The 14,800-nt window shown below is 36.5% G+C and overlaps 2 protein-coding genes across 3 annotated transcripts; one reads left to right on the top strand and one right to left on the bottom strand.

Moving 5' to 3' along the window:
• On the bottom strand, positions 570-6,149 carry LOC109836989 (putative receptor-like protein kinase At3g47110). Of its 2 annotated transcripts, XM_020405067.1 has the most exons (3): positions 2,379-6,149; positions 1,590-2,011; positions 570-619 (listed from the first exon to the last, which is right to left on the bottom strand). In XM_020405067.1, the coding sequence occupies exons 1-2, from the start codon at positions 5,356-5,358 to the stop codon at positions 1,608-1,610; spliced, it is 3,384 nt and encodes a 1,127-aa protein (XP_020260656.1). In that variant the 5' UTR covers positions 5,359-6,149; the 3' UTR covers positions 570-619; positions 1,590-1,607. The 2 variants fall into 2 exon arrangements, with proteins under 2 accessions (XP_020260656.1, XP_020260655.1); XM_020405066.1 differs by lacking the exon at positions 570-619 and having other exon boundaries at positions 1,479-2,011.
• On the top strand, positions 12,620-14,159 carry LOC109838369. The gene is made up of 2 exons (XM_020406819.1): positions 12,620-14,106; positions 14,153-14,159. The coding sequence occupies exons 1-2, from the start codon at positions 12,620-12,622 to the stop codon at positions 14,157-14,159; spliced, it is 1,494 nt and encodes a 497-aa protein (XP_020262408.1).

Here is a 14,800-nt window from a genome sequence, read left to right as displayed (position 1 = left end):
AATGTAGAGAGACCTCAGGGGATTTGAATGCAATTATCATCAACAAAGAACAAACTGAATTCAGAAATGAAATCAATGAGCATCGAACAAAATACGAAAAGTGAGCCTGGAGCTCATCTATCCAAGGACGTTTTTTTAACCGTCTGTTGAAAAGCATGGCCAATTTTATGCCACAGGACGAGAAATTAAAAGGATAGCTGGAAAAATGTGAATATGCATTCTACGTTGATGTATAATATTGTAGAATGAATTATTGCTCAAAGATAAAAAAAATTCTAGACTAAGAAAGTAATACATAATGAATATATTTGTTTTACATTATCGATAGATTTTCAATGCCATGGTTCAGATATTTGGTTCAAACCGTGAGATAAGCATCCAAATACAAATAAAAGGAATAACTTCTTCAAGTTTCTCAGTTGACTTGCCGAAGCCGACCTTTTAGTTAACAAAAGGCTCATCATTGATTTAAGTCAAATTATTGATGCATAATTTAATTTATTATTGCTCTAGACAACAAACTATAGCTTCATCTCACAAGCAAGTGAGTGCCTTCACACACAGAAAACGTCCAAATTTCTTTCCCAGGGTTCGAGAGATCATCTGATGCTGAACCAACCTACAAGTTCAGACACGCATATTTCAACAAGCTACTGCAATAAATCATTGTAATAATCAGTGAGCAGAAAAATAGAAGAAAACCAAATAGAGACCACACTAATCGTTGGCTAGAGAATAATGCATTCTACAATTTCTCGAGTTAACAGCTTTTCCTATGACTTGAAAGAATTGGAGGCATGACAGGATGATGTTATATCCCTAAACGCAGATGAGCGATTGTCTTTTTCTTGCGAAGTACCTGAACTGTTAGATATTTTGTTAGGAAAAGACAATTTTGCCTTCATGAATAGTAATTAAATTTTATAATTAAAACATGTTTTAATTAGCAATTAAAAATATGTGTAACGGCTATATAATTATGGGGAACGTTACAAAATTTATGATGAACGTTACGGAATTAATTACGGGTTTTGTAACGTCTTTTCCAACCCTATATATATATCTGTATGTTGAGATCAAAATGATAAGAAAAAATATACAACAAGTTTCTCTTGTTTTTCTTCTCTCCCCTACATATTATTTTCATCTACATCTTAGTTTTATTTTATGGGCAACTTCCTTCATCTGAGCTGAAGCTCTACACTCCCGCCCGAGTACAGAGGTCGGTCGTTTCCGGGGGCTTTTACCGCTAGGGGGGAGGGAACCATCTGCGCCAGGGCGATAAGCGGGTTCTCAATCTTCTAGGGCAGTGAATACACGACTGCTCCCGTCAAGCCTGAATTTCTAATCTCTTATTTATTTTATTCGGATTTATCTGCATGCTATATTCTTAATTATTTGATAAATTTCTAACATGAACTTCAATCATCCAAGTAACCAAAGTGGTTACTAAAATAAATGGAAGTTCGATGTGCATCATGCAGAAGAAATAGCTCACAAAGACCCTCCAAGGTATCATCATATACAAGCATTCACAAAGGAAGATGATTTAAGTCAACCTTATATTATAACAGGAAAAAGTAACATACTCTCAACCAAAGAGTAAACTAAGCTTCACAAGCTAAGGTGGTCGATGTCTGAAGAAAAGAGAGCTGTGACATGTACTCCTTTCTTATCTGCTGCAGCCTGGGAACCACAAGTGTCATTGGTATTCTTTTCGTAGGTAATGAGCTTGAACAAATCAAACCCAACTCAGTAACAGATGACAGGCACTGGTATATGGAAGATAAATCCTGCACACCTTGCTCAACATTAAAACCATCTTCTAGAAGACTGTCATCCACAATATCCACCAAAGAAGACGGGTATGCTTTGCATATCCACTCCCTAAAACTTGATTCTCCGCCAAATATTGTGTCAGTAGGCTTTTTTCTAGTGATCATTTCCAACAAAAGGATTCCAAAGCTATAGACATCACCCATTTTTGAGACAGTTCCCGTAGAGCCATATTCTGTTACAAACATTATTTTCAATGAGTCAAATAAATCAGGCCTATAAGCACGTGGAAAGACAAATAGAGATCAGGTTTTAGAAGTTACAACTCTCAAAGTTGAGCTTCAATGAAACTTCATTATGGACCTTTCAGTGTATGATGCGTACCACTCGACTCTATGCATTCAACTAAGCTTATGAATGAGAGTCAAGTAGTCTGATAATTTTTTCAGTTCACAGCTAAAGTAAATTCATATTTATGATTACTCAAGTCATGAAAATCTAGGCAATTAAGAAAGAAAAAATCAGCTTCTGTATGTTATAAACCATGACCAAAACATTCTAAAAAAATTGTAAGTTTTTTTTGTAACTCTTTTTGGTATTACCTGGAGCAATATAACCTATGGTGCCTGGTGTGCTGGCTGATACTACGGACATACTGCCAAGTAGCAACTTTGCAATGCCAAAGTCACTAACATGTGCTGTCATTTCTTCATCCAACAAAACATTGCTTGGCTTCAAATCACAATGGAGCACAGTATGAGGATGGTGGTGATGGAGATACTCAAGTGCCAACGATACATCCACCATTATGTTTAATATTTGAAGAAGACTGAGATGACGAGTATCAGAATACAACAATTGATCAAGGTTCCCTTTGGGCATAAATTGGAGGACTAGCGCCTTAAAGTCCGGACTGGAACATATGCTGATGATTTTGATTAGATTCCTATGTCGAACCACGCACAAAGCTTGATATTCTGATTCGAAAGAGTTTGAAGCTCCTTCAACTTCCAAGTTCAAGACTTTCACTGCTACAATCAGCCCATCATCAAGGCAGCCTCTATAAACTGAGCCAAAACTTCCCTTTCCTATTAGATTGACTTTGTTGAAATTGTCAGTTGCACGAACAAGCTCATGGTATGAAATCAGCCTATGATCATTTAAACCTGGGAAGTCACTGTGATTTGTGTTTGTCACATTTCTCTTACGATAGAACACGAGCACGAGAGTAGCAAGGACAACCATGATGAAAGCAACAATTGGGAGGACATATCTGAGAAGGTCCAGCTTTCTCCTTGAATTTGGATATACATTAGTTGTCACGCAAGGTGGGAAGTCTAGCTGAGGTGCACCACAAAGTTCTACATTTCCCTCCAAAGAGGGGATGCTGCTATTCGAGAAAGCTCGGCCTTCTGGAATTTGTCCTTCTAAATTGTTGAATGAAAGGTCTAGATTACCGATCTGTGGAAGATTTCCTATCGACTTGGATATGGAGCCCGATAGAAAATTGTGAGACAGATTGAGATATTTGACATTTACCAGGGAACCGAGAGATTGTGGAATTTCACCTTGGAACGAGTTGCTAGAAAGATCAATGTGTGTAATCATAACAAGCTGACCAAGAGCATTGGATATTTCACCTGACAACTTATTCACTGATAGATCCAAAACATCAAGAGCCTTCAAGCTCCCCAATTGGGGAGAGAGTTGTCCATAAAGGGCATTATTTGAAAGGTTCAGTTCGATAATATTTCTTAGGTTCCACAAGCTCATGGGAATGGTTGATGATAATTGGTTGGAAGAAAGTGACAACCGCTGCAGCTGGCTGATGTTACTTATAGACCCCGGTATTGGTCCAATGAGATTGTTATTTTGAAGGTACAGTGTGCCTAAGTCTTTCATTGAACTAACCTTTGATGGTATCATTCCACTGATTTTGTTACTACCTAGGTGCAAAACCTGAAGCTTCCCTAGCTTGGCAATATCAAGTGGTATTGTCCCGACTAGCTTGTTAATACTAAGATCTATTAAGAGAAGGCTGCTCAAATTGCCTAAAGTTGTAGGAATTTCTCCTCCTATGTTGTTTTGACTTGCAGAAAAATAATAAAGATCAACGGAAAGATTCCCGACAGAATTTGGAAGAACACCATCAAATTCATTTTGCGAAACATCAAGAAACACTAGATCCTTACAACTGGAAAGCGATGTGATGAAGTCTAGTCCTCCAGTGAATTGGTTGTCATTGATGAATAGTCTGGTGAGAAATGGCAGGGACCTCCCGATTGTAACAGGAATATGTCCCGTTAAATAGTTAGAAGTAACTTGGAGAAAGGCAAGTGTGGAAGCATTGAGAAGGGAGTTGGGTATAGTACCAGTTAACCTATTAGGTCCAAGATTTAGATATTCAAGATTTGGCAGATACCCAAGCTCCTTAGGAATTACCCCTTCAATATTGTTGAAGGCTAGGTCGATCCTTACGGCGTTTGTGAGGTTGCCAAAAGATGATGGTATTGATCCAGTTAATGTGTTATTTGCAAGGTACATTAGTCTAAGCTCTGACAGGCTCCCAAGCTCGTCAGGTATGGCTCCAGTCAAGTTGTTGAATGACAAAGAAAGAACTTGAAGGTCCTTGCACTGAGCAAAGCTAGAAGGAATCTTACCTGTTAATTGATTGAGTGACAATGAAAGAATTTGAAGGGCCTTGCACTGTTCAAATATAGAAGGGATCTCACCAGATAACTGATTACTAGCAAGATAAATCTGTTCGAGATTCACTAGATTCCCTAACTCCTTGGGAACTTCCCCTTCAAACTTGTTAAGGCTTAGTTCCAGAGTGGTGAGCTTTGTGAGATTGCCTAGAAATTTTGGGATTTTTCCAGACAAGTGATTATCTCCAAGTAATAACACAGAGAGATTTGGCAAGCGGCCAAACTCAGCAGGTATGGCGCCCGCGAACTCATTATACGACAAGGCAAAAGTTTCAAGGCTCCTGGATTCACCAAATGCAGATGGAATCTCACCTGTCAACTGATTAGATGCGAGAGAGAGAAATTCAAGACGAGGAAGCATGATAAAGCTTTTGTTTGATGGCAGAGTGCCAGTGAGATTGTTATAAATGAGAGATAACAAGACCAATGAAGACATGTTGAAGATACTGATAGGAATAGGACCAGATAGAAAGTTATGTTGGAGAATGAGCCTCTTCAGACGCGGTAACTGAGCAAGGGATCGAGGTATGGAGCCTCTAAGGCTGCAGTTTGCAAGGTCGAGCTCTGAGAGGAAAGAGAGGTTGCCAAGGTGAGAAGAGATAGCACCCTGAAGGCGAAAATCTCGGAGTTTGATGGAAGTGACTCGTTGATGTTGATGACTGCAAGAAACTCCGACCCAGGTGCAGAAGGACATGTTGGTGGTCCAGTTGGTGGCTAACATGCCATATGGATCATTGACTTGAGCTTTGAAGGACAACAGAGATTCGACATCGGTGAAGTTGGTGAATGTCCTTGATGTTGCATGATGAGATAAAGAGAAGGTTAAAATTAGAAGGATCTTCACATACAGAAAGAAAAAGGGAAGCAACTCCATGAATAAAATTATTGTCAGAAGAGAAATATAGGTTCGTAAAGGGAGCTTCTATGTGTTTTGTGAACCAAAGCATGGAGGTATGCAGTTAATTTATAATGTTGCACAGGTAGTTGTCAGAAGATGAGAATATGATATTGAAATTAATTGTAGACAAGTAAACCCTCATAAATGCATCAAGAATACACCTTTTCTTTGATTATCCCAGATTAATTTTTGCAACTGTCTGTGTACTTAAAAAATATACCATGGAATTCTATGACATCATAATACATAAATAAACATATTCATGTTAAATGTTTAATCCTAAAATGTATTGAGTCCTGAAAAATACTCTAACTTCAAAATTCTCTGCTTATCACCCTATACTTGCCGATGACTATACATCTATTATTATAGCTAGGTAAAACATTCCCATCTGTCACCAACTTCCTCTCAATGTACAATATTATTGCAGAGATTATTGCATGTTAATGTTTTAATTTTGGTCATATATTTGATTGATTTGCACTTTTACCAGATTATTTTATATAAGATTTCGTATAGATGGTCTGACTTGTTGATATACGCACAAAAGTGTTTCCCTGGCAATGCCCAGGTCACAGAGAAAACTATGTATAAATCTATACTACTATATAATGGAAATAGTGGGGTAGGCCAAAAATGGATGAGAGGTGGACATTTTTTCCATTACTATTGTATTTGAAAGGGTAGAATTGTAATTTTATAGGATTGTTTTTTTTTTCTTCCTTTTTTTTTCCTTCTCTCTTTCTTTTTTCTAGAACTTTCTACAATGTTGACATGAGCTAATTACTAAAGCTCACTAAGCACATATTTATTACATTACATAGTATAAGGATTATAACTATAAATTGATAAAGTTCTTTTTTTCCAAAAAATGTATATAAATAAAATGAAAATAACAAATAAATTTTCAATATGGTCCAATGTAGATATTATTGAAAGTGTATATCTAGATACTTAGACTATAAATAATTAAAATAATAAAATGAAATATGAAAAAGACTCTTCTAAAGAATATTATCTAAAAAAATTATCATCATCGCTCAAATTGAAATATTTATAAAAGTCAATTCCAAATAAGATAAATAAATATAGCACATTAAATGAACAAACACCACAAAAAGATCTTGCAAAAATTGATGATACTTTAAGGCATTAATTTATGTAAAAATTAGAATATTTAAGTTTTAATTTCTGTTGCACGTGCATTAATGCTAGTAAATTTGAAGAAAAATTAGAATATCTGTTTTAGTTTCTGTTGCATGTGCATTTGCACGTTCAATAATGCTAGTGAGAATTAATAGACCAAATGTGTTACAAAATATTAACAAAATAATTGGGTAAGACTAAATCATGAAGTTGATTTATATAGATCGACAACTAATATTTTTGTTGCCACATGCATTTAGAGTTGCACTAGTGCATGATGAGGAAAGATGCTGAAGCTTGTCTTGGAAAATGATCGATCATTGAAGTTCCGTTGATTATAAGGAAGTTTTGTGGATTCAGCCCTATTTTAGCACAATTATTTCTTTTGCCACAATTATTTTCATAAGCAAAACTTTCATCAAACTTGAGATCAAAATCCACTGCTGCTGTTCGTAATTTCTTTTGCTTCAAAACTGATGCAATAATGATGGGGAAATGCTTATTTCTTATCATTGTCAAATTTCTCGCAGGGGCTAATCAAGCTTGTGATGTATTGTGTTCTCATTTTTAGCTCTTGTTTTAGTTATACTTTTAAGGAGTTTGATCCTATTTCTTTTACAAATACTAGGTAAAAGTTTTTCTCACCAAGGATTTTAACATAATATTCATGGACAATGTTATGGAAATGAAAATGTCATGGCTACAGTTTTCCATCAAGATAAATGTTAATTGAATCTTTATATAAAGAAACTGCATCTGCACATGGAAGCACCTTAAAGCTGAAATTAGCAAACAAAGCTTTAGACAAGTCAACAACTTTACCAAGAATATGCACAAACTCTACAAGTGACTGCAAAATTGGTGAAGTGAAAGTGCTGTGCAAGCAATTTACCCATAATACTCTCTCACAATCATTTCATCGAACAGCTCTTGGGCGAAAGCAAACATCTCCCCTCAGCGGAAAATCCTGAGAAACATCAAGAAAGTGCATCACCTTCGAGGGCAGACAGGAGCTCTTTAATGATCCCTGGGATAGAGATTGAGGGGTATTTAGATATTAGTCCACCAAATGAACTCTCCAATAATTTTTATGGTCCCTCAAAACTTTGAAATTGCTCATACATTCCTCAAAATCCAAGGGGTCTTACAGAATTGGCCTCTCAAAATCTAGTGCGAGAGACGAAGCAAACTAAAAAATTTATTTGGCCACGAGGTTAAACCTTGACTTATTCTTTATGATTTGATGGTTCGTGTGGAGGAAACAGAAAAGAAACAAGAGCTCTCGGATTGTCGAGCGCAGTGGAAAGGTCTAAGCATGCTTTTGATGTTTGCCCAACAATAGGGAGCTGCGTGGCCGTCCATGGTTGCTCCAATTGTTTGGAAGTCTCCACCTGCAATGATTATGGTAGTTAAACTTTGACGGCGCGGTAGGAATTATGAAACTTTGACTTCGATGGCGTCGTGCTTGATGCATTGAAGTCAGGGTGACGGTGCGAGGTCATAGAGGGGAGATCTTTTGCTGGTGGGTTTCCAATATTTTTGTTATTCAGGGGGGGCTGGAACGTGAGAACATGTCGCTCTCTGTGAAGCATTGAATTTTGCACATGAAGCTAGATTTTGGAGGGTGATTGTGGAGGGAGATGCCGCCAACGTGAGTGCTGAAAGTATTGTTTTTACTACACCCATTTGTTTACCCAACTTCATCTTTAAACCCAACCATCATTAGTTGTATCTTTAAGCACAATTCACTTTTTATATTTGTCTTTAGACCCAATCTCTAAAATAAAGTACTTTCAGCACTTGTATTTATACATAATTAAGGTAAAAAAAACCCCAAAATACACCTTTCATTGCCAAATATAAATCAGTTTCTCTCTCATCATTTTCCCCTTTCTCTCTCAGCCCTAAATTAAAAAAACGACCACGAACTACCGCTGTGTCGCCCGTCGTCCACCACCCGTCGCCCACCGCTGTCGTGGACCTCACAGTGTCACCGACCTCGCCGTTGCTCCGACGCCCGGGCCAGTCATCAGTCGCTGCTCCTTCATAGAAATCAATTGGTAAAAGATTTGGCTATGATATTGATGTTATAATGGCAATAAATAAGCATTTAGGCCAGTTATGAATACAATGCTTATCTGAATAGGGAATACTTCAATTGCTGAGAATTATTTGACACCCTCAATTGTATTTTTTGCCTCATATCGAAAATAACAACAAATACTCAAAACCTCCATTTTGTTTTCAGTATTTGAAATTTGTTTTAATAAAGGAATTACGTATAATATTGATAGGCAACTAAAGTTGCCTTATGTTTTATAGTTGCAGAAAATTCTATCTCATGGCGTTATTGTGAATTCCATCCAACGTTGTGAATTCTATCTCATAAGTGTAATGTTCATTGAACCGCTTATATTCAGTCTATTGTTCTTTTGATCAGCTTATATTTTGATTTCAGGATATCAATGTGATCCTCAAGACCAATTCCCTGGATGCTAGATGTCAAATGTGATATCCAATATTTTTGTATGTATAAATATATGTTTGGAAATTGATTTGTAAAGTAATATTGTCTGTGGGACTGCTGTTGGAATGGATTATGTAAAGTATTGTCTTAGTGTTGATGCATTCAGTTTCTTCTCCCTCGATGGAGCACTCATTTATTTTGTTTTGTATAAATATCTGTTTGAAAATATATTTTAATTCCAAGGTTTTTGTCTTATAAGCTGTAATTTAAAAGGTTTGTAAGCTATATTTCAGGTTATAGCATGAAACCTGTAAGTATATGACGTTATCCTGTAAGTATAGCACGTATCCTGTAAGTATAGCACATTATCTTGAAGTATAGCACGTTATCCAGTAAGTATAATACGTTGACCAAAAGTATATCACGTTATCCTGTAAGTATAACACGCTATCCAGTAAGTATAGCATGTTATCCTATAAGTATAGCACGTTATCCAGTATGTATAGCACGTTATCCTTTAAGTATATCACGTTATCCTTTAAGTATAACATGTTACCCTGTAAGTATGGCATGTTATTCTGTAAGTATAGCACGTTGACCAAAAGTATAGCACGTTATCATGTAAGTATAGCATGTTATCATGTAAGTATAGCACATTATCCTGTAAGTATAGCACGTTATCCAATAAGTATAGCACATTATCCTGTAAGTATAGCACGTTATCCAGTAAGTATAGCACGTTATTCTGTAAGTATAGCACGTTATCCTGTAAGTATAGTACGTTATCCAGTAAGTATAGCACATGTAATCATGTAAATATAGCATGTTATCCTGTAACTATAGCACGTTATCCTGTAAGTATAGCACGTTATCTAGTAAGTATAGCATGTTATCCAGTATGTATAGCACGTTATCCTGTGCACATGTTATCCAGTAAGTATAGCACGTTGACCAAAAGTACAACACGTTATCCTATAAGTATAGCACGTTTTCTTATAAGTATAGCATGTTATCCTATAAGTATAACATGTTATCTAGTAAGTATAGCACGTTATCCAGTATGTATAGCACGTTATCCTATAAGTATAGCACGTTAACCAGTAAGTATAGCACGTTTACCAAAAGTATAGCACGTTATCTTGTAAGTATAGCACATTATCATGTAAGTATAGCATGTTATCCAGTATATATAACACATTATCTTGTAAGTATAGCACATTATCCTGTAAGTATAACACATTATCCTGTAAATATAGCACGTTATCCTGTAAGTATAACATGTTATCCAGTAAGTATAGCACGTTATCTTGTAAGTATAGCATGTTATCCAATAAGTATAGCACGTTATCCTATAAGTATAACATGAATTCATAAAAATTATTAAAATTTGTTACTTTTGATAAAATGTTAGTTAAATGAGGTTTTGATAAAAATTATTAAAATTTGTTACTTTTGATAAAATGTTAGTTAAATGAGGTTTTGTAATTAACCACCAATTAATTTCACATTATTATTTCACATGTTGATAAAATGTTAGTTAAATGAGGTTTTGTAATTAACCACCAATTAATTTCACATTATTATTTCACATGATTATTTCACACTAATTTCTCATTATTATTCATGAATTCATAAAAATTAGTTAAAATTTTAGTTAAATTTGATTTTAGTATAGAATGATAACTTGTAAGTATAGCATGAAATACATTACTTGTAAATATAGCACGTTATCCTGTAAGTATAGCACGAAACCTTGTAAGTATAGCACGTTATCCTATAAGTATAGCATGAAACCCTATAAGTATTGTTGGTATCTTTGTTTTGGTGATGCTTAACAAACAATTTATCACTAATGTTGTTTATTTAGTATTTGTGTTTATTTATTTATTATAGACAAACAACAAGTTGGAGGATGGATGAAATTGCGTCATAACGATCATATCAAATGGAGGTTGGAGAAATAGTGGTTGAAGCATTGCAATTCAAGTTGAAGATCCAAGTCCAAGCTTCATCCACAAAGTTTACTGATAAACACGTAAAATATGCATTATCTTAGTGTGTTTTAAGCATGATTTACGAGTGTTTAATGCATATTTCGTGTTTAGATCGAGGATACTGCTGTGGTTTGTGTTCTTATATGTAGGTATTGGCTCAAGATTGAAAGATTTGATGATCGTTGGAAGTTTTACAAGAGTTTGAAGCAACAACAAGATTTTGAAGGCATGGTTCGTGAAGAAAATGGATGCACGAGTATGAAGAACTGGAATTTCGACCATGATGCAGTTTGAATCAAGAAAAACTCAAAAGATGAAAGTTGTAGATCTCTTCAACAGGATTCCAATGCAACTTGAATCACCTCATTCTGAGGTCGGACGCAAAAGTTATAGCTAAAATACCGAAAACTGAAGAAACAAGCACAAAATCAGCAAAACAGCCCCTACCACACCCTGGTGTGGTGCAGACCACACCGGTGGCGCGGGAATTAGTTAATTTTCAGATTTTTGGGGACATATAAATAGATGTTTTGACTTAGGGTTTTGGATATCTTTTGTTATGTTCTTTTAGCCATCAACTAGCAACTATTCTAGGGTTCAAGTATTGAAGGAAGACATTAATCTCTTGTAGAAGATTGGATTGCAAGTTCTTATTTTGAAGATTTCAATTGAAAGACGGGTTAATTCTTTCCTCTCTTTGATTTATTTCTTCTTATGATTGATTTGCATAATTATTTGATGTCTTCTCTTATTCCAATCATGTGTGAGTAGATTTCTTGTCTAGGGTTGGGAAAGAACCCAACTTTTTGGTGATTGATGATGAATTGATATAGGTTCTTGGTGAAAGTTTAAATCTTTGAACTTGATTTCTAGTGTTTTAATTTTGTTGATTCGCTTGATCACCGTATTAGCAATCATAGGTAATTAATTGAAGGACTGAAAGGTGAAGATTAATACCGGATCTCTAGAAATTAAGCAGGGAGCTCGAACCACGAAAGTAGGCTAGATTCCTTGGGGATTTGATTTGGATTAGCATAAAGCTTAATGGGTTTAATTTAATCTTGATTCCACGAAAGTAGGTTAATTGAGATTGATTAAGCACGATCTTTAGACCTTGAAAGAGGCTTTAGATTAATTTAGGCTAATTCACCCTTTCTAGATTAAACCAACACCAAGAATTGAAATAATTCATCATTGAACACCTAAGTTGTGGTGATAACCCAATCCTAGTCCTTCATTATATTGAATTCCATCCGATTAGTTGTTTATTTTATTTCTTTTATTAAATCTCTTCTAATTTACTCATTAGTTTAGCTAGTCTAATAACGTGAAATTTGGTAATTAACCCTAGTCCCTGTGGGATCGACCTTGATAGCTACAACGAGTCTGTGCGCTTGCAGATTTTGCCTATCAAGTTTTTGGCGCCGTTGCCGGGGACTACGGTGTTAATATTGAGTGCTTACGTTATTAAGCTAGACTAGATTTTTTTTATATTTCTCTTTGCTTCTCACTTTCTTTTATGCAAGGGAATCAAACAGAAGTAAACGACGAAAACAATCCTGAACTATCGGTGACTCTTGCAAACATAAGAAGGTCTATAAGGGAGCAAAGGAACACAGAACAAGCTACGATGGGAGATCAAAATCAGCTTCTTAAGGATTTCGCAGCCCCAAATGCTCAAGGCACACAGTCAAGCATTACAAGGCCCAATGTTGAAGCTAATAACTTTGAGCTGAAACCATCACTGCTCTCAATGGTTCAACAGAATCAGTTTGGAGGAGGTGCTACTGAAGACCCGAACCTCCACCTATCGATTTTCTTGGAGTATTGCGACACTTTGAAACTTAATGGAGTGACCAATGATGCTATTCGACTCAGATTATTTCCGTTCTCTCTAAGGGACAAGGCTAGGGCTTGGTTGCACTCATTGCCAGCTGGGTCCATCACCACTTGGGATCAATTGTCCAGAGCGTTTCTTGCAAAGTATTTTCCTCCAAGTAAAACAGCACAGATGAGGAACCAGATCACAAGCTTTGTACAGAAGGAAGGAGAGTCACTCTATGAAGCTTGGGAACGCTACAAGGAATTATTGAGGATGTGCCCTCACCATGGACTGGAGAAGTGGTTAATTGTTCACACCTTCTACAACGGGCTCACTTACAACACACGGATGACTGTTGATGCTGCTGCAGGAGGAGCTTTGATGAACAAAACAATAGACGAGGCATACACTCTCATTGAAGACATGGCTCAGAATCACTATCAATGGGCGAACGAGCGTGCTCCTCAGACATCAAAAGGAGGCAAGTATGAAATAGATGCTTTAGACCATATATCCTCTAAAGTTGATGCTTTATTTAAGAAAGTTGAAGGTTTGAGTATTAATTCTGTGGCGTCTACTTCAATTTCATGTGAGATATGTGGCTATGTGGGTCATTCTGCACTTCAATGTCAATTAGGAAACCCCCCATCCATTGATACTTCTGGTAATGAGCAAGTTAACTATGTTAATAACTTTAATCAGAAGGGAGACCCATTCTCCAATACTTATAATCCGGGGTGGAGGAATCATCCTAATTTTTCTTATAGAAACCCACCTGGAAATCCCATGCCTGCATCTAATTTTGGTCCACCTGGTTTTCGTGCTCCTCAATCCAATTTCCCTTCTCAAAAGTCAAATTTGGAAAATATGATGGAGAAGTTTGTGACGACTCAATCAAAATTGAATGAAGAGTTTAAGCAGCAACAACAAACCACGAATGAGGTGGTGAAACAATTGGCCTCTAAGATGGATTCCCTAGCTACGCATAACAAGATGTTAGAGACACAAATCACCCAATTGGCACAAAATGTTAGCTCTTCCTCTAGGCCTTCAGGCATGCTACCTGGACAACCCGAGACAAATCCCAGGAGTCATGTGAATGCTATAACTCTTAGAAGTGGAAAACAATATGAGGGACCCAAGATGAAGGAAAATGATGGGGTGGATGGTCATCATGAAGAAAAAAATGAAAATGTGATAGATGTGGATAATGAGACTCAAACACAAGAAGAAGAAAAAGTTGAAAAATATGTGGCCCCCGCTCCTTACAAGCCTCCTCTACCATTTCCCCAAAGGTTAGCTAAGGCTAAGTTAGAAAAGCAGTTCGGAAAATTCTTGGAGATTTTAAAAAAATTGCACATCAATATCCCGTTCACTGAAGCTATCTCTCAAATGCCTTCATATGCTAAGTTCTTGAAAGAGATCCTATCCAATAAAAGGAAGTTGGAAGAATACGAGACTGTGGCCCTTACTGAGGAGTGTAGTGCTATCATCCAGAATAAGCTGCCTCCTAAGCTTAAGGATCCAGGTTCATTTTCTATTCCTTGTGTTATTGGTAATGTCTCTATTAACCGTGCTTTGTGTGATTTAGGTGCAAGCGTAAGTTTGATGCCAATGTCCATCTATAAGAAGCTTGGCATAGGAGATTTGAAGCCAACCACGATATCACTCCAACTGGCGGATCGATCGGTAAAATATCCGGTAGGTATACTTGAAGATGTACCTATCCAGGTCGGTAAGTTCTTTATCCCGGTCGATTTCGTTATCTTGGAAATAGAAGAAGATTCTAACATTCCAATTATTTTAGGAAGACCCTTCCTTGCTACTGCAGGTGCTATAATCGATGTTAAAAATGGAAGGCTCTCTCTAAATATTGGAGGGGAGACGGTGGAATTTGATTTAAGCAATACTATGAAATTCCCTCTAACTAATAAAATTTGTTACAGGGTTGACGTCATTGACAAGTGTACACATGAGCAAATTGCAAAC

Source organism: Asparagus officinalis, chromosome 4 (genome assembly GCF_001876935.1).
Source record: "Asparagus officinalis chromosome 4, Aspof.V1, whole genome shotgun sequence".
In the NCBI taxonomy this organism is placed as follows: Eukaryota; Viridiplantae; Streptophyta; class Magnoliopsida; order Asparagales; family Asparagaceae; genus Asparagus; species Asparagus officinalis.
The sequence above is the reverse complement of the archived record's forward strand: the minus strand, read 5'-3'. Positions and strand labels throughout refer to the sequence as shown.